Genomic DNA, 25472 nt, shown 5'->3' with positions numbered 1-25472 from the left:
TCTTCCCAGGAATCGATCAAGTTGGGCTTGAGTGACTCGAGCCATGTTAATGGCGCGAGTTCCATGCATATGGAAAAGTGAATGATCTTTGTATTGTCATTGCCCCCAGCTGCTTGAACTGCTAGAGAGTAGCATCGTAGCCATTGGACTGGATCTTGCTTGCCATCATACTTGGTGATCCTTGTTGGCTTGAACTTTTCGGGTAGTTTGGTCTTCATTATTCGTGTGGAGAAAGCGGGAAAGTGATCATATTCGTCAACTTTGCATTCATGTTCATGATGTCAGTTGTTATTGATTACCTCTCTTAGGTCACTGAAAAATGAGGCTTCTCAATCGGTTCTACGGTTGCGAGGGCTCTTTGCAGAATTGGTGCAACTAGCCTCTCCTGCATCCCTGTTTCACCTTGGGGCCTCGCGTTCATCTCTATTTTGCCTTTGGCTATGTTACCTTGGCTAGTTGACTACTTCGTTACTGTTTCTTGGAGCCTCGCGATGGCCACCGTGGACTGCGATGCCTCTGCTACTGTCTTGGTGGGCCAAGTTGCGAGGGATAGATGGGATTGGCGATTCTTTGTCGAGTAGTTTGTAAGCTTGTTCTGCAAGTTGCACTATTAACCCGTTGCCCCTTTCCGCGAGTTGTGCTGTTAACTCATTGTCTCTATCATGAGGTATGAGAGTTGATATGAGATTAATCGAGGCAATTGCTGCAAGTAGAGTGTTGTGCTCTCGTACTTGCACAGCGTCGAATGCTCTTTCGAGGTTCACAATAGGAATGCTTGTAGCCAGTAGTCGGCGATGATCTGCTTGGGCAGCATTGATGTGCCCTTCTTTGATTTCTCTATTCAGAGTTTTCATCTTGCGCGGTGTTAGCTGATGATTCATCTTGTGAGACGTCATCGAGTTGTGTAACCCATCGAGGAGTTCTCTGATGGCTGGCACTTGAATAATTGTTTGGTGATGTGATGACAAAGATTTCTCTGTCCGAGTAGTAGCTTCCAGAGCTTGATGTTGCAATCTCTGTAGTACTTCCTTCTTCGCGGGTTGAGGTAAGCGGGATGCCCTCTTGATATGGGAGGTTGTCTATGTGAGTGACAAGGCGTGACTCGTAATCTTGGGCATGAATGATGGCTTCATCCCAGGGCAATAAACGAATCTGCCTTGCGGAGTCAAAGTAATTATCAAGCCTTGAGCTGAGCCTAACAAAGGGATCTCTTGGACAGAGTCCGAATCGTAGTCGCAGTCCTCAACTGACTCGAGTTCGGATTGGACTCGAGTAAGGAATTCTTGGTGGACCGTGGCTGTGTTGCGGAGTCCGTGCGGGAATCGACTTTGAGTTGAAATCGACTTGCGGGATGACTTGGGTGTCAGCCTGTGTGGGCTAGTCCGAGTCGAAGTCAAGTCCGAGCCGTAGTCAAACTTAGTGTTGTTGATGTTGAAATTTTGGATTTTTGTGACGAAATACTCAGCTTCTTGATGAAGAAAGTTTTCGTCAAGGCACTTCTTTTCCTGGTTGCCGACGATGCGGCGTTGAAAGGATCCAGCACTATCAGTGATGCAAAGCTAGGAACCGAAGACGAAGGTTGCGCCCGCCTCAAAGGTAAAACGGGCTTGATGACGAATGGCGCCATCGATCTTGCGCGGAGAAACTCGACGACCTCCCCTACCTGGCGCGCAAGTTATCGGTGTTTTATACCGGCAACCTGCCTAGGGGTACCCTATGTGGTCTTTTGTGCGGTGGGTGTCGTCGAGAATCAAGGAGTCGATGGTGACGTAAGGAACACGATTTAGACAGGTTCGAGCCACTAAATCGCGTAATACTCTACATCCTGTGTGTAGATTGTATTGATCTTGTTCTCTATTGTTCGTTGTTCTGGAAGGGGTCCCTGCCCGCCCTTATATAGTCGGGGGAGCAGGGTTACCGAGCGGATTGTGTTCGAGTCCTAGTCGAGTACGTTTACTGAGTCCTACTCTAACTCGGAGTAGTTTCCTTTTGACCCGACTAGTCTTCGGGGAGTCCATGAAGCCTACGCACTCTGCAGAGTAGTCTTCATGTCTGAGTAGATTTCGGGTACGTTCCCTTGAGTGGGTCCATACAAGCCTTTTGGTGGCCCTAGGGGTGCTTAGCCGACAAACAAGAGCTAGTCGAGGACTCGGAAACTACTCATAGCAGTTAGAGTAGAACTCTCTGGTCGAATACCGACTAGTATCCCTGTAAAATAACCGACCTGTAACCCTACTCCTCCAATATATAAGAACGGGCAGGGACCCCTCCAGACAAATTCAATTGAATACAAGTGAACAACACACAGGACATAGGGTATTACGCGATCTAGCGGCCCGAACCTGTTTAAATCGCATGCCTACGTATACCATTGAGTTCCTAATTTTGGCGACACCCACCAACCAAAACTCTACCTTGGGTACACCCCTTTGTTGGTTGTCGGGTTTAAACACCGACAGAGGGATCCCTACCTCACCTTATATTACCAGGGGTTGGGCTACAAGTCGGTTATTTACAAGAATACTAGTCGGATTCGACTAGAGGGTCCTACTCTAATTGCTACGAGTAGTTTCTTATTCCTCGACTGGTTCTTGTCCTCCATGTAGACCACGCCGGTGCAGTCTCCATGTTTGACATGTCTCGGTGTATAGCCTCGTATTTAGGACTGTCCAAACCTTCTGAAGGCCCATAGATGTATGGCCGACACACGGGCTATTTCCTAGTAATAACTAATACTTGAGGCATGATACCGGTTGTCATAGCAAGTACATCTTTGTTCAAATTGGACTATATATTTGCTTAGCGCAGTTTTAAACTTTTTGGTCAGCATCTTTGCTTTTGTGTTTGTATTAATCATGACCACATCAGCACATATTTTGCATGATTTTTTATCATAATAGTTATTTTTGGTTAAATTTGGTGTTCCCGTAGCAACGCGTAGTCCAACTTAAAATTTAGGACTTTGACAACCTCAACCCATTTTAAAAGGTAATTAGAGGGGGGAGCGGGACCTTGAAGGAGTATTTCCAAAAAAATGTAGAGGAAGAATTAGCACAGAGCTAGAAAATTGCAAAAAAAAAGAACTAAGAAATCTGCCGGGGAATATGTCCGATCGTGGGATGGTACAGCTGCTGGCACGCCAAATTGTGTGTGTGTTCTCACTGTCCACTTAGTATGGCACTGGCCATGAGCCTGTTCGCTGCCTCGGTGAAGTGGATCCCATCCCACGAGATGGACTTGGACGGGTCGGCGCACGCCGTCGACCCCGGCAAGCCGCAGAACGTCGTGAAGTTGTAGTTGTAGGGGCCGCCGCCGCCCCCGCAGCACGCGGCCAACGGGGCGTCGCTCAAGCCTGCGACAGGCCGATCGATAGATATTCATGAGTCTTGTCACAATGCCTGTGGATCAATTGAAGAGGGTGTGGTGTCTCTGTACCGTATCTGGCCGGCGAGGTGACGGCGCTGACGATGGGACTGTAGATGTCGCCGTAGAGGAAGGACCTGCCCGGGTGGGCGCGCCGGATCTCGTCGAGCGTCCGCCTCAGCTCGCGGTTGTGCAGCTCGGCGATCCCGTTGAGCCGAGTGTTGCAGCCGGTGACGCGGTCGTAGTCGCCCGGCGCGCCCGGGAACAGGGCGAGCTGGTACGGCGCGCAGCCTAACGGCGGCATCCCTGTGGCCACCACCGCCCTCGCGCCGGCGGCGAGCACGGCCTGTTCACGGATTGAATATATAATTAGACAGAATAAGCAATTGGAAGGCGTGCGTTAGCGAGGGAGGCCGGATGGACGACGACGAGTAATTACGGTGAGAGCTGAGCGGATGGCGCCGACGACGTGCGGGACCAAGCTCGCCGTTTCGTCAACGGTGCGGTTGCTGCTGAGGGAGAGGAAGTAGTCGTTGATCCCCATCTCTCCGAAAAAGAAGACTGAGCTCGCCGTGATACTGAGCTGCTCTGTAGTTTCGCGTAATGGGTTATAGGAAATTAGGAAGATCATCTGGTGAAAAATTCTTTGAATGATTTTGGTTCGTGTTACCGTGGTGTGAGGAGCTAAGCAGCTGCAGGACATCCTCGAAGAACGTCGTCTCGTTACTGAGAGAAACCGGCACGAACGCCGTTAACCCCCTGGTCTCTAGGAACGCCGGCTCAAGCGCCGTCGCAGCGCCGAAGGCGAAGTTTGATCCGTTGAGAAAGTCAGCGGCCGTCCTGCCGGCGAGGTACGGCGTTGGCAGTGGCACCTTCAGCTTCTCCACTACGTGGTGGATGCACAAGAACGTCACAGCTCACGAATCACGTTGTGAGAATGAACAGGTTACATGTGTGGTTAGGTTGCGGTTACCGAGGAAGTCGGTGATGATCCGGCCGTCGGAGGCCCGGCCGCTGGGATGGCCGAAGTAGGTCTCCCCGTACGGCAGCTGGGTGAAGGTGCCCCCGGCGGTTGGCGGGAAGATGGCCGAGTTCCCGGTGTCCGTTAGGGAGTCGCCGAATGCAAAGACGCGGGTGTAGCGGCCGCGCATCAGGCCGCGGCAGGCTCTTGTGTCCAGATCGGCATCGCCGGCGGCCTCCGCGACGAGGAGGAGGACGGTGAGGACGACCTCCACGAAGAGGCGTTGCAATTGAGCCATTGATAAGTCGAAGAGCTGTACGTGTGGTTTAATTGTAAGGCTACTTGTACCAGCGTTGACCATCTGAGGTGGTGCGTCAGTGCATGGTTACCGATTTCTTCAGGGGCTGGCATTCGAAGCTGTTGTGGTTTTTTAATTTCCTTTTCCCTTCCTTTTGAATTATGAATGAGGACAAGGAGACTGATAAACTTAAATAGACGAATCTCCCAGTTGTTCACATGGGGATACAGTCCTGGAGATAACTCACTAGTAGAGATTTGGGCTTTAGTCCCGATTGGTAGGGTGCAAATATCCCGAAAATCCATCCGGGATAAACCCGAGCTCCCAGGCAGGCCTCCCACGCGCGCACGTCCTAAGTCACGAGTCACGCGATTTTTCACGCGAAATATGCGCGTGCGCGGTTCGTGGGATTCGAACCCACAACCTCCAGCCTCGCGCGTAGCTTCCTTGCCATCCCACCTACACACCACATCTAACTATGTAGGGGATGCTATCCTTTTGTATTAACTCGTGGGGACCCTTTTATCCCGGTTGGAAACACCAACCGGGATAAAAGGGTTCGAGATTTAATCCTCCTCCAGTCACCTTCCAGTCACCTCGTTGGGGATCCTTTTATCCCGGTTTGAAAGACCAACCGGGATAAACGACCCCCTTTTATCCCGGTTGGTATTATAAACCGGAATAAAAGGCTCTTGGCCCTTTTATCCGGGTTGGTAACACCAACCGGGATAAAAGGCCTCTCAGAGTCTATTTTTCCCACTAGCCTTTGCAACCGGGATAAAAGGTCCCGGTTGGTGAGTCCCCCACCAGTGACCGAGTTTTAGTCCCGGTTGGTGAACCTTTTGTCTCGGGCCAACTTTAAACCGGGATAAAAGGGGGCGCATGGAAAGCCAATTCTCTACTAGTGACTCCTGCCATCTCTTTTTCATAGGGCCGTTTACTTTCATTTTATATATACATATAGAGTCAAGTTATCTGTCGCATTGCGTGAGCAACAGAAAAGAAGTCTTTGTGTTAGTTAAGATGAGCATGATGCTTATTCAATAATTTTGGTTTTAATTTTAATTTTAGTTTTAGTTTGATTCCTTGTTTACTCTCTATTTCCACCATGTACCTGTAACTTTTTTGTGTCCAAGTAAAAAGCAAGCAGAGAGTATCATCGCTGTGTAACTTTTTTTTTATAGGAACAGAACCTAGATTAGTTAGTAGGGTGATGTACGCATGACACCCACATTATCTGTGCTTGAGCTCTTTTAAATTCAAATTCGGGTGCGTCATTCTTCTTGATGTAAAATTGAACCATCTAATATCTTTAGACCAGAAAGTAAATTAATGGCCTCTGTCAAATGACTATGCTTGATGACGGTAACAGATATATGTTCACTACTGCTTCATTAGCGTAGAAAAAGAGAGCAGCCATGGCCAAGAGGGTTTTAGGGGTGTTCACTCCAAATTTTTCAGCTCCATCCGACCACCTCCACTCCACCACCTTCACTCCAGAAAAATACTAGAGTTGTCTACTTGTTGCCACGGATCTAGCTCCGGAAATAGGAAATCTTGTCGTGAAAAGTTTATTATACCCTTGTGATTGGGACCCGTGTGTCAGCCTCCCTTTATTTCTCACCTTCCCTCCCCTCTACGCTTTTTCTACCGCTGACAGCCCCTCGTTTTTTTCTTGACAAAATAGGCATATTGCTCCTCCAACATTGCTCAAAGGGCTATTTTTGTTCCTGAACAATCAAAAGAGCCAATTTGGTCCTTCAACTATTGTTTCCGGTCATTTGTTGTCCCTCATCTTATATGGCATGCCACATCATGTGATTGGTACACCCACATGCGAATCGATCGTTCAAGCATACTGTATACAAATCATATGTAAAGAAGTTTAGCTGAAAACGTATGCTCTGTTCTAGACACTACCACTTCATCCAGGAACTCTCTTTGTTGTCAAGAGGACAAAATGAGGAAAGACATTCAGCGTACAACACATATCAGTAGCCAAATTATTAGTGTGCATCATGTTGATGATGTGCCCAAAAGGCAATCTAACAATTCAGACTAAAGGTCCACATGATATTTGATCCACGAGGGATTAGAGTACAACTTGGAAAGCCCATTAATGTGCTTTACAAATATGAGAAGTGGGGCTAGAGGGGCGTACCATTCCACCAAACTACAACCCTAGCTGCCACTTCCTCTCGGCCTGACCCCGAGACACCTGCCGGGCACGCAGTGGTAGCACATCGGCGCACGTCGTTCCTTTCCCGTACGTATGGACTCTGTGGAGGCGCTACTACTATTGCTGCTGTGCTGATCGGCTATGGCGGCACGAGGCGGTTGCTGGGGCGAGGATGAGGAGGAGGCAATCATGATCGACTACTTCCTCTCCACCGACATGCATCTACGTTGGACCGGCTACTCCAACTCTTGTTCCGCTGCGCTGTGTGTCTAATGGTAATGATCCATGACTCTTTTACTTGCAAGTTTTCTGGATGATGCAGTAGATGTAATTGTTATAGCTAGCGTAGCCTACCCTTACCCTACACATCACCCCGCACAAAAAGCAACAGAAGAAACACAGTTGCCCGGATTATTCAGCGCACAGGTGTACAGGATGTGTGGCGAAGTTTGTGTGGGTGCATGATTTTGTTGGACCGGTTGTCACGTGCTTTACATTTCCGTAGCTGAAACATGGTCGCCAGAGAGCCAATAACCAAACGGCCACCCTTTTTTCTTGAAGCCACTTCACCCATATAACGTAACTGCCATGCGTGCATGATGCACTGGTGACCAAGTCGATTGACCAGTATGCATGTGATTCCTACTTCTGATCAATTGAGCTTACGTGGATCTAATTTGCATGTGGGCATACCAACAAGATGGCACACCAACGTGGCATGTCACATAAGATTAAGAAATAGATAGGACCAGAAGCAATAGTTTAGGGATCAAATTGATCCTTCTGAAAGTCTAAAAATTAAAACAACCTTTTGAGCAAAGTTGAAAGTTTAAAAATTAAAACAACCTTTTGAGCAAAGTTGGAGGACCAATATAGCTATTTTGCTTTTTTCCTCCTCTGATTTCTTTACGCAAGAAGCAAACAACAGCCTCCCCCTTCTCTCTCTTGCTCTCTTCTCCACCGGACATGCAAGCAAGCAAGCAGCTTGGTCTTCTTCCAAATCTGAACAAGCAAGCGAGCACTCTGAACGCAAGGCAGATTGAACAAATCGAGCACTCCGTTTCATTTGAGATTGAACAAATCCGAACAAGCGAGTACTCTAAAATCGAGCAGTCTGTTTCTTTTGAGATTGAACAAATCAGAGATAAAAAAATCTAAAAAAAGAAATCGAAGTTCCAGCCTGAAAGAGCACGATTGCTTGATTGCTGCCTGCAGCCGCTGCAGGAGCAACATTGGACAGAGGATAGGCCTGCCGCTGACGCGGCCCCGTGGGCCACATGCTGAGGCCCGCCCAGTGACGGACCTAGAATTATGATTTTGGGTATTCCTCTATTAAAGAAAAAAAAATCTTCAACCTAATAAGATATAATTAGTGCAACACCTAACTAGCACAACGTCGGTGCCCCCTGGTGCCTAATGCTGCCCTTGGTTCTTGCGGCTTGCCCATATGTGGGGTGGTACTGATAGGAATTATGGTGCCCGATCTTCCGGTGAGGATAACTTTTAATTTGGTGGAGACTTAAAACAAATGATTCGGCTTCTGATCAACATGACCCGAACCCCGCAATCGAAGCATCACTTCTCCTCTGGTTATCAACCGTGCGCAGTTCAGTTGACCTCGCCACGAAGGCTACCTCCTGCAAGCGAATCAAGAACACAAGCAAGAGCAAGGAAGAACGCAACTCAATTGCAGAAACTTTGGATTAAGCACAGGAAGTTGGGGTCTCACAAACCGATGAACGACGACTGTCAATGACAGATTGATCTATGCAAAACTCCAAACTCTAACTTGACTGACTCTACTGAATATAAAGTGCTTAGGGGCGTGCACCACTGGACGTGCCCCTAATGGGCTCCAACATGATACATGGCCCAACGGCCGGAAAGACGATGGAGCAACACCCTAACAGATTCTGTACGTCCACTTGTTTCGAAATTCCCATTGACTCAGATGGAATTTTAGTCCTGCCAACGAGGTACGACGTCGGCTGTGGCAACCCTAGCGACTCCAGTGCGCGCCATACGAGTCAGAAATTTACATGAGAGCGTCCTCGCGCGTGCAGATGCAGCAATCTCATATATATATATAGTGCTTACCAATGAAGTCGATGATGAGGCGGCCGTCGGAGGCTCGACCGCCGGGGTGGTGGAAGGTTTCGCTGTAGGGCGCTCGAGTGAAGGGCCCCCCAGCGGTGGCCGGGAGGATGGCCGCGTTCCCGGTGTCAGTGAGCGAGTCGCCGAAGCTGAAGACACGGCCGTAGTGCGCCTGCAACCCTCGAGCGGCGTGGCATCATCGGCCTGTCCGACGACAACGACGAGGGCGAGGAGAAGCGCCGCGTGAACACGGGAAACGATGCCATTGGCTGGGAACTTGGAAGCTTCAGTAACTCGTGGGCCCCACGTGTCATTATACATTGTCCCACCTGTCATCGTCTTGGCTTCTTTTTCCTTTTTAGTTCCGATTTATCCTCTCGCGAGACCGACCGGCGGCGCGGCCCGTGGCGGAGCCCTGCTCCCCCGGCCGGCGGCCCGCGAAGGAGCTCCAGCTCGTGCGGCCACCGGCTTATCCTCTCAAGATTTTTTTCCCCTTATCTTCTTTCTCATGCGGCCAGGAGCTCGCCGATCCGCACGCGCCACCTCCCATCCTCCCCCACACCTGTGCTTGACCACGCCGGCCCGCAGCTCTGCTCTGTGCCTTGCACCATCCTCCCCCACACCTGTGCTTGACCACGCCGGCCCGCAGCTCTGCTCTGTGCCTTGCCTATACTTGGATTGGAGTTCAATGGTTGGACGGAGATTCATCAAAATGAATTTAAAGGTGCAATGCTGGTTGGTTTTGAAGCAACTGGAACTCATTCGAATGGTACATTATATTATTTACGCCTGGCCTTATCTGTACTTCCCACGTCTTTGGAAGGATTGGTCCTCATTTACAGATACAACAATCTGAATCTTTTCCTTGTATCTTCAGAGCAGAAGGTCTCAAGTCTCATGGTGTTATTTTGCAGGTGATAATCATTTCATTTCCTTTGTGCTGGATATTTGATTGTAGGTGGCGACCATTGCCCAATACTTTGTATGTTTTATCTGTACAGGAGAACTCATATCGGTACCTGCAGCTGCCAGCCTGAGGACAACGAGGTGGTGCTCAGAGCCTGCTGTTTATTTGGGTGATCCATTCATGTCTTGTGCATATAGGTGCTCCTGGGTTATAGTGCTAGGTGCTTCTGAATTGAGTTCATGGAGGCTAAATCACTGTGGCTTATTATACTAATATAGTATTGCTCTCGTCAGTGTCAGTAACCACTTAATATATCATTTTGCAGGATTTCAAAGTTGAGGTTTGTTTAGTACGAGCTGACAATGCTATTTGTGAATCTGCTATGATGTTTGGTGGCTTGCTGAAACATAAGAGGAAGAGTGGGTTGATTTTCCATGAATGTTGATTGCAATGCAATATCACATGTTATTGACTGGGGTTTTTATCTGGTCTGGAACTGTCGGTATGTCAGCCAGGGGACGAGTCAGGATCCTTCATTGGAATCTTCTCTAAGGATGACGAGAGCTGTTTCAGTTTGTTGTAGTTAGAATTATGGACCTAATTTTATCTTCTAGGATATACAATCAATTATTGTGATTACTAATGCGCGAAATTATTGAGTACTTGTGGTTGTTTTTTAGAAACATGGTTCTCTGCCTCTAATGATTTGGATCGGCAATGCTCCTACTAGGTCAAATTGAATTGATGTCACATCTAAATGTGGCTTAAAATCGGGTGATTGAAAGCAACTTGTTTTTTTTTTCATGCTTTCTTTATGCTATTAATTTCATATTATTATTGTCATGTTGAATGCCATGCGTAGATGTTAATATAAATATTTTGTTGCCGCATGATTCTACTAGAGTTAGAGGAGCCGTATGGCACGGCATATAGCAAGCGGCAAATCTATTTTGTACTTATTTGATTTGATTGATGAGGGTAGCCCTGCTTATTTGAGCTGCCCCCTCGTTGAGGCTGCACTGAATTCGATTGTTTTTGGGACCGTGCAAAGTCAAAAGGTATTCTTCACCATTTCCTCGTGTCCATGTATTTTTTATTTCCGATCGACTTCATTTTTTGCCCCGCTTGCAGATCGGATAGAATTATTCCTTTGGGGTCTAGTGATTAGTTTTTAGAAACCCTAACCGAATTATTGCCCATGCCGAATTATTGCCCATGCAATTGTGAGGTTAGAGAAATTGATATGTTTATATCGGAGTCACTATTAGATGGATGGTCTTTGGTTCCTAAAATGTAACTTAATTTTATTACAGAGGGTAAGTCTTATCGTTACATCCGTTTGTTGCAACTGTTTATAATTTGTTAACACGTAATCAGATCTCCGAATCAGTACGTGCCCGATACCGCTCCTCAACCACCGTAATCAAAAAAAACAATCTGATTGTAGTACGTGCCGGGATTTACATTAGTAAACCAAACAAAGATAGTAATCATACATCCCACCTATTGCAGTGCAATCTGATTCTATTTCCATTTACGTTACTGCTCGCGGAACCAAACACATCCTGATATGTTTATATCGGAGTCACTATTGTCTTTGATTCGTGGATCTAGTTCACCCGGCATGAGCTGGTAATGTGTTACAATTTTATTTCAGTAACAACCGTGTGATTTTACATTAGACTAAGAACTCGTGCATGACCCTATCAAGCCAAAACATATCGAAGGTAAAAGGGTTGATAAATAGATTTAAGATTTTGAACCACTCTGTTGGCGTATATTCAGGGTGCGTTTCGTAGAGCTTCATCTAATCTGATTTTCTATGTGAGCTTCTTCTCTGAGAGAAGTGATTCTGTGACTGAAAGTTGATTCTTTTTTATTCTCTAGCGTAAACTCTTAAAATCAGGATGGAGAATCACTTCACAGAATCAAGAGAAGCTACTTTTTTCAGCTCCCAACCTTTTAGTTCATTGGCAGAGCTCCTGCTGGATTAACCAGAGAATCAGATCTGGAAGCTCTGCCAAATGCACCCTGAATACACTAGATCATGCGGTTGTCGAACTCTTCTCATGAAGCTCCTACCCTCGACTGGTTAGACCGGTCGGGGAAGCTGGTCAGATCGGTCAGGGAAGCCGGTAAAATTGGTTTAGATATGGGCACCGTGAAAATCTAAGAACCCCAATCCGGGACCCGTTAGGAATGATGCGCTAGGGTTGTTCTGATGTTGGTAGGCCACTCAGAGCTTCCTCAATCACCGTAGAGACGAATGAAAAAGAAGCAAAAGGGATTGGTTGGACATAAAAAAATAAAGACAATTGTATTTCATTAATTGGATTAAAAACTCAATCAACCGTGGTCCTTTATATTTATAGGGTGGGGGAGGTCTTACCCCGCAAGAAAATCCTTCTACAAATCTTAATCTACAAGGATTCTTCAATTCTACTAAAACTAGGATTAGACCGGTCAGACTGCCTCTATAGACCTATCAGACTGGTTCGTTTCCTAGACCAGCTACAAAATCAAACGGTCAAACCAGTCGGGCTCACCAGATCGGCTTGGTGCCGATTTTAGCCACCAACACATGCCTCCTGTATTTTGGTAAAACTTGTGTACCATAAAACATACTAAGACAGAAAACAAAGCTAAGGACGATGTCGGCAGGCCACTCAAAGCTTACTCAATTGCCGTAGGGATGAAGGAAGAAGAACCAAAAAGGGTTAGAAAAGATTAGGGTTAGAGATAAAAAAAAGTAAAGCCAACTGTATTTGATCGATTTGATTAAAAACTCAATCGGCCGTGGTCTTTTATATTTATATGGAGGGGAGCTCTTGCCCCACAATAAAATCCTTTTATAAGTCTTAATCTACGAGGATTCCTCAATTCTACCTAGAGTAGGGTTAGACCGGTCAGACCGGTTCGTATTGCCAAACCAGCTACAGGATCAAACCGGTCAGCCCACCTTGAAAAATTGGTCTGACCAGTCAGCCTTACTAGGTCGGCATGGTGCCAATTTTGACCACCAATACACTCTTTTAATTTAGATCTGGTACATGGTTCATACATGAGGGATAAGGGTACCCACGGTCCCCACCGCCCAGGGTACGGGCCGGCCTGACAAGTGGGCCCCACCCGACCATAGCGTGCGGGGCAAGGCATAAAGACGTGTGGAGCACAAGATCGGAGGCCGGGTGAAACCGATTTCACCCGGATATTGCAGGATACACATTGTAAACCGACTCAGATTGATTTCCTTGTAACAACCGACTAGGATTAGATCCTACCCACTTGTAATCCTAGGTCGTCAGACTATATAAGGCGGCTAGGGGCGCCCCCCAGGGCACGTTAACTCTTCGCACCTGCGATGAACAATACAATCCCCAAAACACAGGACGTAGGGTATTACTCTCCGGAGGCCCGAACCTATCTAAACCTTGCGTCCCTGCGTTACCATTCGAGTTCTTGGTTTACGATCTCCCCTGCCTACAAATCTACCACCTGGGTAACCTCTTGGTAGACTGCCGGTCACCAAATCCAACAGTTGGCTGCATCAACACATGGGGCCAACTCACCAGAGCCTTCACCCAGAACTATTAGGCTACATATGCCTGACCTAGAAGCATGCAAGACCTCGTCCAAGTCTGCCAACGGAAAAATGAAACTCTCCGCGAGTAGGTCAACCGCTTCTTCGACAACCGCAACAAGCTAGCCGGCGTTGAAGACCGCGACGTCATCTGGTACTTCCGCACTGGCCTCAAGAACCAATCGATGTTCCGCACCATGTTCTAGGATGATCCAAAGACGGTTGGACACATGATGCACATCGTTAACCATCACGCCGAAACGGATGAGGCTGAGCACGTCCAATTATATGATGTCAAGCCACCACAACAATGACAACGAACCGCCGACCCATCAAGACAACCAGTGCCAACCTAGGTCGAAGCCTTCCCGACCTCGGAAGAGGGCCCCCGAGGTCTTCGTTGATAGGAACCCGCTAGGGTTGGAGCCCGATCTTTCGATGAGAGGACATAGGGTAACTCGATTGGTGGATGGAGATGACGTTCACGGCCCGACTACAGCCTTCCAAGCTGCGCCTTAGCAACCGATACACCACCTCCAATGGATGCCGCGATCTTGTGGAGCGCGTCACTCGGCCACTAGTGCACTCGTCCTGCAAGCAATCGAAGAACTAGCAAGGACAAGTATAACAAGTACTGAATTTACTAGATGAAGATAAAGGTTTCAATATTAATCTCAATAAGTTGTGGTTCCAAAGATAAGAAGACGGGCGGCTGATCCAGCACGCACGCTTACAAGCAAGTAGCGAGAGCTAAACTTGATCTAAACAAAACCCAACTGATCTTGGTGGAAGCTAAGGGGTATATGAAGGTGTGAGGATGACCATCAAGATGTTTGGGGTCATGCTCCAACCCTAGGACACGTCCCTATTGGACCCGACTTGATACACGGCCCATTGGGCCAAATTAAAGTGACGCAACACTAGAAATCCTCTCAGTAGTAAATCAGTTATTGAGACAGCCTCAGACTAGATATGGATGTGAGTCCAAATTTATATGAAAATAGACTTCATAACGAATCCATGAAGTACTTGAACGCCCCAATCTGAGTCCGTATGTGACCATGGTGACCATCACAAGTTGGTGTTGTTTTAGAGTCCGGATCCAACCTGCGCGAGTCCTTTTCCCTTTCGGTTTTCTCCCTGGTTCCTGTCCAAAACAAGAGTGCACGTGTTTCCATGGTCTAAATAGGATGGATAGAAACTCAAGAGTGAACTTACTTGATGATTAAGTTGACGAGCACAGGCGCGAGTAATAGGACCACAAACTGGTACTTGTGTAGGTGTGGATGTATCGTTGGTGTTAATGTCCTCATCATTCATCGCCAAAGCCGACCCTGCAAGGCAAACAACCTTCCTCCAGGAAGACTTCGATGATACGCTGAATGCTCCGTGCCCCTTCCACAAGGATGCATGCCACAATCTCCGCAATTGCTCGGTTCTGAAGAATCAACTCGACGCTCCAGTAGAATACAAGCGGCCACGCCGAGACGACCGCCACGACAACCGTCACGACAATGTTTGCCACGACAACCGCAATGACAATCGCTACCGTCACAATGGCCGCCGCGATGACCAATGCATAGAAGAGCGCTGCAACCAGCACAACCCTGATGCCAACCACGGTGCCGGAAACGATAACGGCGAGTTCCCGCGCGCTGAGCGGGAGGTCAACATCATCATCGGCGGCTCCAAAACTTTCTGCAGTAGGCTCAAGCATAAGATGCAGAGCAGGGAAGTGCACTTTGTCTCTGTCACACAAGTCCAGTACTTGCGCTGGTTGGAGATGCCCATAACCTTCTCCAAGGAAGACCACTGGGTGCACATCCCGGACCCCGGGTCTTACCCGCTCGTGGTGTGCCCTACTATGAATAGAGTTCTCCTCTCCAAGGTGCTGATCGACAGCGGTAGCGGCCTCAACATCATCTTCACCGAGACCCTGAAACACATGGACTTCAACTTTGAGCGGCTCCTTCCCTGTAAAGACCCGTTGTACGACATCGTACCTGGCAAATAATCCTATCCTATTGGGAGAGTCGTCCTGCCAATCACGTTTGGCACACCTGACAACTACCGCACTGAGCACCTCACCTTCGAGGTAGCCAACTTCAAGACGTCCTACCACACCATCTTCGGTAGGCTAATGCTAGCAAGGTTCATGATGATTCCTAACCACACCTACCTCATCCTCAAGATGCCAGCTCCAAACGGCATCCTCTCCATCTTTGGTGATGTTGAGACATCCTACAAGTGCGACACGGAAGCTGTGCTGCTCGCCGAGACCCAAGAGTACTCGACCAACTCTACCATGATGCTCGTCGAGTCCAAGAAGGTGGACCAGAACCAGCTTATGATCCCAGAGGTGGACCTGACGCCCCTGGCACTACACCCCGACCCGCAAGTCAAGAAGATCAGCCTCGCCCAGGAAGACCCCTCCAAGACGACCCTCATCAAGGTTGGCCTCTCTCCCAAATAGGAAGACGTACTTACCAATTTCCTCTGGGATAACTCAGACATATTCATGTGGAAACCATCCGATATGCCCCACGTTCCGTGGGAGCAGGCTGAGCACTCCTTGGAGCTGAGCAAGACAGCAAGGCCAGTCAAGCAGAAGCTTCGCCGTTTCACTCAAGATCGCAAGGAGGCCATTAGGGTAGAAATAAATAAGTTCTTAGCTACCAGTTTCATCTGTGAATGTAAGCACCCTGACTGGTTAGCAAATCCAGTCCTTATAAAAAAGAAAACTGGTAAATTGAGAATGTGTATCGACTACACCTATCTCAACAGGCACTGCCCTAAGGACCCCTTCCCTTTTCCTCGCATCGACCAGGTTGTGGACTCCACGATCGGCTGCACCCTGTTGTGCTTTCTTGACTACTACTTGGTCTATCACCAGATCGCCCTCAACCCCGCCGACCAAGATAGGACTACGTTCATAACGTCCTATGGCATCTATCGCTACAACATCATGACCTTTGGGTTAAAAAATGCCGGTGCCACCTACCAGAAGGCAATCTAGGGTTGCCTAAAGAAACAACTCGGCAAAAATGTAGAGGCCTACATCGACGACATGGTCGTCAAGACCAAAGATGAATAGAACTTCATCACCGACCTTGCCTAAACCTTCGACAACCTCCGGGCCTATCGATAGAAACTTAACCCGGGCAAATGCGTCTTTAGTGTCCCGTCAAGAAAGCTCCTGAGCTTCATGGTCAGCCAATGCACCATCGAAGCAAACCCTATCAAAGTAGACACCATCACGAACATGGCGCAGCCCACTGACAAGAAAGACGTCATGAAGCTCACAGACATGATGGTGGCCCTTAGCCGTTTCATCAGCTAGCTCGTCGAAAAGGGACTTCCCTTTTTCAAGCTGCTCAAGAAGGCGGACAAGTTTGAGTGGGATGACGAGACCCGTAAGGCCCTCGAGGAACTCAAAACATTCATCTCCACTCCTCCCGCCTTGACGGTCCCGGCCGACCAAGAAACGCTATAGCTGTACATCTCCGTGACAACACATGTCGTGAGTACGGTGTTAGTCGTAGAATGCGAAGAACCCGGCCACGCCCACATGGTGCAAAGGCTGGTATATTATGTCAGCGAGGTTCTAAGCGATTCTAAGGTCCATTACGCACAGGTCCAGAAATTGCTCTACGTAATTCTGATCATCTCCCATAAACTGCGCCACTACTTCCAAGCGCACAAGATCCAAGTGGTTTCTCCTACCCAATCAGGTGAAATTCTGCACAACAGGGATGTCCACGGCTGAGTCGTCAAATGGTCCGTGGAACTCGGGGAATTCAACATCGACTGCTGCCCACATCATGCGATCAAGTCCTAGATCCTGGCTGACTTTGTTGCTGAATGGACTAAGATTCAAGAGTCGCCCTCCTTGGAGAGGTCAGAGCACTAGACGATGTACTTTGATGGCGCCCTCAACCTTGAAGAAGCCGGCGCTGGAGTCATCTTCATATCCCCGAAAGCTGAGCAGCTCCAGTACATCCTCCAGATCCAATACAAGGCTACCAACAACGGCGCCGAGTACGAGGCCCTTACACATGGACTCCGCATCACCGCCTCTCTTGGCATCAAAGCGCATCCTTGCGTATGGCGACTCCAAGTCATCATAGAGCAGGTCAACAAGTCCTGGGAGTGCACCAAGAAAACCATGGACGCCTACTGCGCTGAGGTCCGCAAACTCAAGGCTCACTTCGATGGCCTCGAATTTCATCACGTCCTCAGGGAACACAACATCGCCGCCAATGTCTTGTCCAAGCTTGGCTTGTAGCGCGCCCAAGTTCTGGCCGGCGTGTTCGTCTAGGACCTGAGAAAACCCTCCATCAAGATCCTGGACCCAGACCAAGCTGACAGCAATACCCAGCCTCAGGCTGACCCAGCATCCGCCGATGTCTAGATGATTGAGGCAGAGGAATATGGCGAGCACCCTTCATTGCATTCATCACTGATAACACGTCCTCTGAGGACAAAGCCGAGCATGAAAAACTCGCACAACACAGCACCAACTACATTGTGATCGGCAAGGAACTATACAATTAAGAAGGCCGCATCTACCGGCATCCTGATGAAATTCTTCCTACGCAACGAAGGTCTTGAACTTCTCCACGAAATCCACTCGAGTTCGTGCGGGAACCATGCCGCCTTAGGTAGTCTAGTCGGGAAAGCATTCTACTCAGGCTTCTACTGGCCAACCGCTATTGCTGATGCAAAAGAGCTCATCCAGAGGTGCAAAGGATGCCAGTTCTTCTCCAAGCAGTAGCACCTCCCAGCTCAAGCTCTACGCACCATCCCGCCATCCTGGCCCTTCACATGCTGGGGGCTAGACATGGTCAGCCCCCTTCAAGACCACTCCGAGTGGATACACCCACATCTTTTTGGCAGTTGACAAATTCACCAAGTGGATTGAGGTCAAGGCTGTCACCAGCACAGAGTCACCCAAAGCTGCTCAGTTTGTTGAAGAGCTCACCCATCGCTTTGGGGTCCCCAATAGGATCATCACTGACCTGAGCAAGCAATTCACAGGATCCGAGTTCTGGGATTTCTGCCAGGACAACCTGATCGATGTGTACTACTCCTTAGTATCTCACCCACACTACAATGGCCAAGTATCTCACCCACACTCCTTAGTATCTCACCCACACTCCTTAGTATGGCCAAGTCGAACATACGAATGGGATGGTCCTCCAATCCCTCAAGTCTTGCATCTTTGATGATGCATCCAAGTACACAACCAAATGGATCCACGAGTTACCCCATGTCATTTGGGGCCTTCGAACTAAAAATAGTCAGGCTACCGGCTATACTCCCTTCTTTCTGGTGTATGGCTCCGACGCCGTGTTGCCAACAAACGTGGCTTTCGGTGCCCCACGAATCCAAAACTACGAGGAAGAAAGAGTCGGCAAGTCAACATCGACAGCCTGGAAGAACATCGCGTGCCGGCTCTCATCCAGCACACACGGCACGAGTAGCAGATCTGACGCTACCATGATAGGAACATCTAGAATGCTCATTCAATGTCGGTGACCTGGTGCTCCACCGGATCCAGTCCACCAAGGACATGTACAAACTGTCGGCCCCCAGGAGGGTCCCTTCATTTCAAAGAGGTCATCCAGCGCGGCACATACCGGTTGCATTGGGGGGACGGCTCAGGCGTCCCCAACCCATGGAACATTCAACACCTGCGACGCATCTACCCCTAGGGCATAAAAGCTATGTACTCTTTATAACTTTCACATTGAATAAATAAAACCCTTTAGGTTCTTGGCATACCTACTACCATCTTGCTTTCCTACCTGAGCTCTTCCTCATGCTTGGGGGCTATCCGACTTGATCGACAGACCAAACCCTCATCGTTACGCTTAGCGGCTTCCCCTATTATGCACCGACCTCCGGGTCTCACCCCTTCTCCTACCCCTCTCGTGGTAGTACGACTAACTCGTGTGGACGGTGTCCTAGCTCGCGAAACCTAAACAACCTTGCATCCGCCCCCTCTACAAGCTCGAGATCCGCTCTCAGCAGAGTGCTGGTCAAGCAAGGCTGGGCACTTAGCGGCTACAGGCCTAAACTACATGATGTCCTATCGTATACACCAAAGAAGGGATGGAGCCTTTATATTTGCATAAGTTAATCAACTAGTTTACTTGTCTCATGACATAGATTGATACACATCATAGTTTTTTCATTACAGGTCCAACTCATTGACTACATCCTCCGCAGCTTGTTGATATTGGTCAGCTAACTCTGGAAGGTTATCAAGATCGAAGTCCTTGGCAACCCCTGCTCCAACGCGCTCCATGGCCAGCCGGGGAAAATGTGTCTTCAGAAGTGCAATGACATTCTTAGTGCACTCCATGACGGTCTCCTTCATTAGAGCCTTTAGCCGATCGAGAGCGCTCCTGAAACAATCCAGCAGCATCATCGGTTCAGCAGGGTTGGCCTTGGGCTGGACCATGTCTATCACATATCCCGCGGCCAACCGTAGGTCCTCCAGCTCCACCTCCAACCCTGTAATGACCACCTGATCATGCTAAAGATTATGCATTGCTGCAATCATGCACCAGTCAATGTCCTTGCATAGGTTGGCCTTAAAGCCAAGTTTTTTGTGACACAGCATACTCACAGTGCATGGCAATATCATGGTGTTGCTGCAGTCGGGCATTGGTAGCTTCACACTCCTTGAGGTCTCTCTTGAGACTCTCCTCCTTCTTTCAGGCATCTACAAAATTACCAAGATTCAAGAATAGAAACTGACCTCATCTACTCAAACTAGAATCCTCACAAGGGTCGAAGCCGTACCATTCAACATGGTGCTGAGATCGCCCTGGACCTCCTTGGTTATACGTCTCTGGTCAGCTAGCTCCCGATCTTTTTGTCCGAGCTGCTCCGCGACATCCTCCTTGGCCCTTTTGAGCTCAGCCTCCAGGCGCTCAGCTTTGAGGTGATACTCCTCGACACGGTGGACAGCATCTGTCCTCTTATGCGCACACTCAGCCAGGTTCTGTACAAAAGTTAGTCCAGCAATTCAAAGAAAGAAGACTAAATGAAGGGCAACACCAAATTAGGTCAACCAACTTATGTATAAAACCTCCACGACCTTAGCAGAAGCTTGCTTCAGGTTAGCAAGATCCTTCTTGTCGTCGGCAACGTCCTGCACCAGGGCCGTCCCGAAGAAGTCTAGGGTAGTGGGGCCATCCTCCTTGTGGGCATCGACGTCAACGTCACAACCCACCACCTCGACGTCAACGTCACAGCCCACCACCTCGACGTCAACCTGCACCTCCCTGGGGGCCTCCTCCATCTGCACCTAGACGCTAGCATCGGCGGCCCTAGACATGAAAGTGGCTGCGTCCCCGGCATCATTTTGGCATGGCGGAGACCTCTACTTGGGCCTCTCAGGTTCCACCACCAGGCCGCTCCCGCATCCGGCCTGAACAGAAGACGCAGATGCAGTCCCAAGGGCCGCATCAGGAATTTGACCTTCTGCCTCAGTCCCGACGCCAACATCCTGCAGGCTTGGCTCATCCTCCATCACCGCCTTCCTGCTCGATCGGCGCAGCACAAAGGTGGAGTGAAGACGCATACAAACAAACTTTCAACAATAAACGACGCTATGACCATACGCAGAGTGTGCTTTTCTTCGCTCTGAACTTGGGGCGAAGAGGCGCCAGCGGCGGCTGGGTCAGCTCCTTCGGCTTTCCCCCGTGGATCTCTACCTTCAGCTGCTCCTTGAGCTTCTCCACGTCGGCATCGGTTGTCTCAAGGAGCTCGGCTTTCTTTTTCTTCACAACCGGGCTGGGCGACTTGGAGTCGTCAGTTACTATCCCAGATGAGGCTTCAATGAGGGAGGTGGTTGCCACAGACGGCACCTGCGGCTTAGTGGCCCCTCCCTTCTTCTACTTCCCCTTCTCCGTCTCTGGCACCTTGGACTCCACCACCTTGTGGATGACTTGGCATGTTCACTGCCCAACAGGAGCAGTACTCCTAGCCTCCGTCACGCTGCCTTGGACCGGCACATCCTCGTCGGAGACGTCGATGGACGAGTTCGACTCCCAGTCGAGGGAAGCAGGCAGCTGGTCGACATCGGTGGTGGGGCGGACCTTGGGCCGTTGTGGCTCAGCACCTCCAGGAAGTGGTGCTAGATAGAAGAACTCAAACAGGATCAGATCGAGAAAACGCAAAACAACACACAACTGGACAGTTAAATGATGAAGTCAAGATCTTACCGGGTCGGCCGGCCTCTTGAGGGAATAGGCTTTGGGGCAATGTTTATTCTTGATGACGCTGCGAAAGAACTCGGACACCCGGTTGGTGACCTCCCCTCGGGTAACCTTCCGTTGTACCGCCGGGGTCAGATCCAATGGACCTGAGTACTCGTACAGGGGGTGGTCCCTATCCTTGATAGGCTGCGTCAACCTCCAGCAAAAATTAATGCTCACAGCCCCTGTTGTGAACCCACGTGCCTTCGGATCAGCGATCTCCTTCAGCAGCTGCTTCACCTAAACCATCTCCTTGAAGGTCAGCTGGTTCAACCACTTCGGCCTTGTCACGGGTGCGAACCCGAGTCGGGTGGCAACTCGGGTTTTTGGTAGGCGACGATGAACCACTCCTTGTGCCACCCCTTGTTTGTGTCCTTCAGTTGCAGATCAAAATACTCGGTGACCCTCTTCGGCCGCAGCAAAAATCCACAACTGCCGATCACTCTCATCTTCCCCTTCGTTGTGACAACTTTTAGTTGGTACAGATACCTCCAGAGATTGAAATGGGGGGATTCCGAGAAATGCCTCGCAAAGATGGATAAAAACGGCGATGTCCAGGATTGAGTTAGAGTTGAGATGAACTGACTCAATCTTGTAGTAGTCAAGGAGTCCGCGGAAGAAATCTCCGATGGGGATCCCGAATCCTCGCTCGAGGAACGCCGCGAAGATGACGGTCTCAATCCAATCCTCGGAGGGGAAATGTTAGCCCGCGGTCACCTTCCACTCCAGGAGTGACTTGGGACCAAGGAGGTCGCGGTCGACGAGCGCTTGGATCTTCTCCTCCATCATCATGGACTTCACCCATAGTAGGTTGATGGGTCTGGTGCTTGCTTCACCGCCATCTCTTCAGTTTCTATTCCTTGAGACGCAAATCGAATGTAGGCAGGCCTCTTGGTTCGCATACGGTGGGAAATGGCGGCGTGATGGCAATGGCTACAGCTTTCGGGCAAGAGGCGGTGGATGCGGCTTGAGGGTGCAGTGGCGCGACCTAGGGCTCTCAGGTGCGGCGGCAATGGCATTGGCAGCGGCAGCGTTTGGGGGCAAGAAGAGTGGAAATGAAAAGGAAACCGTGCCCCTTCAGCTTTTGAAGGAGTTGACATGTAAACCTAGCGATGGAATCCACGGGTCCCCCGTTACGGCACACGCGGTGGATGGAATCCACGGGTTTTCCGTTAAGTCTCACAGCATGCCTCCGTGGCTCCGCCGGTCCTCGTGCTTGGTGGCGGATGCTTATTTCAGGTCGGCGTGCCTCCTTAGCTCCGCCAGTCCTCTCGCTCTGGGGTTGGGCGCCTATTTCAGGTCAGTGTGCCCCTTGGCTTCGCTAGTCCTCGGGTGCCATATTTTGAAACCTCACAATACAACTACTGCACGAATTTTTTATCATTGGACCGATTACTTTAATCGCTTTAGTTCTTGGGGGCTACTCCATATGGAGTGTGTCTTGCGACGTCCTCCATGTGCTTCCCTTCGATCTACAGGATGGCATTCTGGAGCTCAGCAGTCGCATGCCCACGTGCATTTGGTCATCCGTCTATGGAAGCTTCAATTTTTCTTTCTTTTTTAGCACCGCGCAGCCTCTCCATCGCTACAACGCAACCGCAACTTTAGTCGAGTACATTACAAGCTTCGTTGCGCATCCGTTGGGCTCCCGTTCGACTCCACATTGCTCAAGGGTTTAAGGGATAAGGGTACCAACGGGTCCCCACCGACCAGGGTACTGGCCGGCCTGACAAGTGGGCCTCACCCAACCATGGCGTGTGGGGCAAGGCATAAAGACGCGTGAAGCATAAGCTCGGAGGCCGGGCGAAATAGATATCACCCGGATATTGCAGGATACACATTGTAAACTGACTCAGATCGATTTCCTTGTAACAACCAACTAGGATTAGATCGTATCCGCTTGTAACCTTAGGTCGTCAGTCTATATAAGGCGGCCAGGAGCGTCCCCCACGGCACGTTAACTCTTCGCACCCGCAATCAGCAATACAATCCCCCAGAACACAGGATGTAGGGTATTACTCTCCGGAGGTCCGAACCTGTCTAAATCTTGCGTCCCTGCGTTACTATTCGAGTTCTTGGTCTTACGATCTCCCCCACCTACAAATCTACCACCTGAGTAATTCCTAGTAGACTACCCGATCACCAAATCTGACAATACAGTTATATTGTGATTGGTTCAAAATATAGTTCCTGGATAATCTTCATGGTGGTCTCGAGATCAAATGATCAACCTGGTAAGAACGGGAATTGCGTTGTATGCTGGGTGATGTTGCACGAATATGGCATAACTTTTTCTTCGCCAAATTATCTAAAGCTTAAGCTATTTTCAACCTAATCGCGGATGTTATACCCCGTAGGTTTTTTGTTTTTCCTTCTTATATTAGTCAATAATGTCATTACGTTATTACGGTGTCCGACGCTAGTGCTAGGATCTGGGCGTCAGCAACCCTATTTTTTATTTGACTACCACAATGCATGTGCTTGCTACTATAAAATACTAATTTTGTTATGTTTATCAAAAATATCGGACATCTTTTTAGAGTTATGTACCGATGATATAACTATGAATGTTTTGCCCATTTAATTGACATTGTTAGAAAAGTAATGATGAAATAATATAAAGCATACAATTGAAAATAACCTCTAATTAAAAACCATAATATAGGACATACAATTAAACATAATATATTTGTCATTGATAAAACAAGTTAAGGATTAACTATAATATGTAATTGAGCTTAGTACGTACGGCATTAAGGTCATGTTTGGTTCTCTAGTCATGGACTAAACCACTTTAGTCCATGAACTAAAAGTGGACTAAAGTGGTATTTGGTTTCTTGACTAAAAGTAACTAAAATCATTAAATGCTGTGACAAGAATACCATTTTGCCCCCGGTTCTTCTTTCTCACACAGCAGCCCTTGTCCCGCTCCAGTTGCCGAATTGAAGTTCCCCGCAACCGAAATCGAGTTCCTACTGACAAGATCGAGATCCCCACTGCCCAAATCGAGCACTGCCATGGAGATCGAGGCCCTTGGCTCCCGCTCCTTCCTGCGCACGCAGCGAGGAGCGGAGTGTGGCACTCGAGCCCTTCCTTCTGCCTGCGCAGGGCGCCGTACCGGAACATGGGGAGCGACTCCACCGTGGTGCGGTCGATGCCGGAGTTCCTCCGATCCCCTGCGACGACGGCCACCCCAAGTCAGAACGGCATCGCCGACGAGGGCGGCGGCGACGGCATTGGGCGAGGGCGGCGGAGCCTGGGGCATCGCGGCTGGCCCATGTAGCTGCGTCGCGAGGGAGCGGGGGCACCGCGATCGACCCGTGCGGCGGCACGAGGGAGGGCGCGGGGGGAGGGTGGGGGGTAATGGGTGGGAACAAAAGGTTTTAGTCAGTTCTAGGAGGGGGTGGGAGGGCTAAAAGATTTAGTCTCCTAAAACTTTTTAGTCACCTTTTAGTCAGGTTGTTTGGCTCTTTAGTCAGTTTTTAATCACCTTTTAGTCCAAAAGATTTTAGGATGAGAACCAAACAAAACCTCAGGACCTAAGATCATCCCTGCTTCTCTTGTTCGCGGGAAGCATAGCTAGGAACGGTTGGTTATTGAACCATTAATAGTCAAACTATTCACATATTAACCCATTGAACCGCGGAATCAAAGATCAAATACATACTTGAATGTAGTGGTTAAAGCGTATCTGACTAGAAGTGGTAATGGAAAAAAATTGGTTTTAAATAAAATTTCAAGATCTGGATAAGATTTTATATATCTATAAATTAAATTAATTAAGAGATGAGTTGGATCACCAAAGGATGCTCATGATCCT

The 25472-nt window shown here is 49.0% G+C and overlaps 2 protein-coding genes across 2 annotated transcripts in view; one reads left to right on the top strand and one right to left on the bottom strand.

The window, feature by feature from the left end:
- Positions 1-3108: 3108 nt before the first annotated feature.
- On the bottom strand, positions 3109-4614 carry LOC101782437 (GDSL esterase/lipase At2g27360). Its single transcript, XM_004986528.2, has 5 exons — positions 4337-4614; positions 4034-4249; positions 3803-3951; positions 3436-3709; positions 3109-3352 (listed from the first exon to the last, which is right to left on the bottom strand). The coding sequence occupies exons 1-5, from the start codon at positions 4512-4514 to the stop codon at positions 3159-3161; spliced, it is 1011 nt and encodes a 336-aa protein (XP_004986585.2). The 5' UTR covers positions 4515-4614; the 3' UTR covers positions 3109-3158.
- A 20162-nt stretch (positions 4615-24776) lies between these two features.
- LOC101754464 (translation initiation factor eIF-2B subunit beta) overlaps positions 24777-25472 on the top strand; it is a 6302-nt gene continuing 5606 nt past the window's right edge. Inside the window, exon 1 of the mRNA XM_022829704.1 lies at positions 24777-24931. Within this exon, the coding sequence (XP_022685439.1) occupies positions 24777-24931 (155 nt within the window). The remainder of the gene's footprint in view (positions 24932-25472) is intronic.

The sequence above is a fragment of the Setaria italica genome, chromosome IX (assembly GCF_000263155.2).
Source record: "Setaria italica strain Yugu1 chromosome IX, Setaria_italica_v2.0, whole genome shotgun sequence".
NCBI classification, from domain to species: domain Eukaryota; kingdom Viridiplantae; phylum Streptophyta; class Magnoliopsida; order Poales; family Poaceae; genus Setaria; species Setaria italica.
This window is presented reverse-complemented; position numbering and strand designations above follow the sequence as displayed.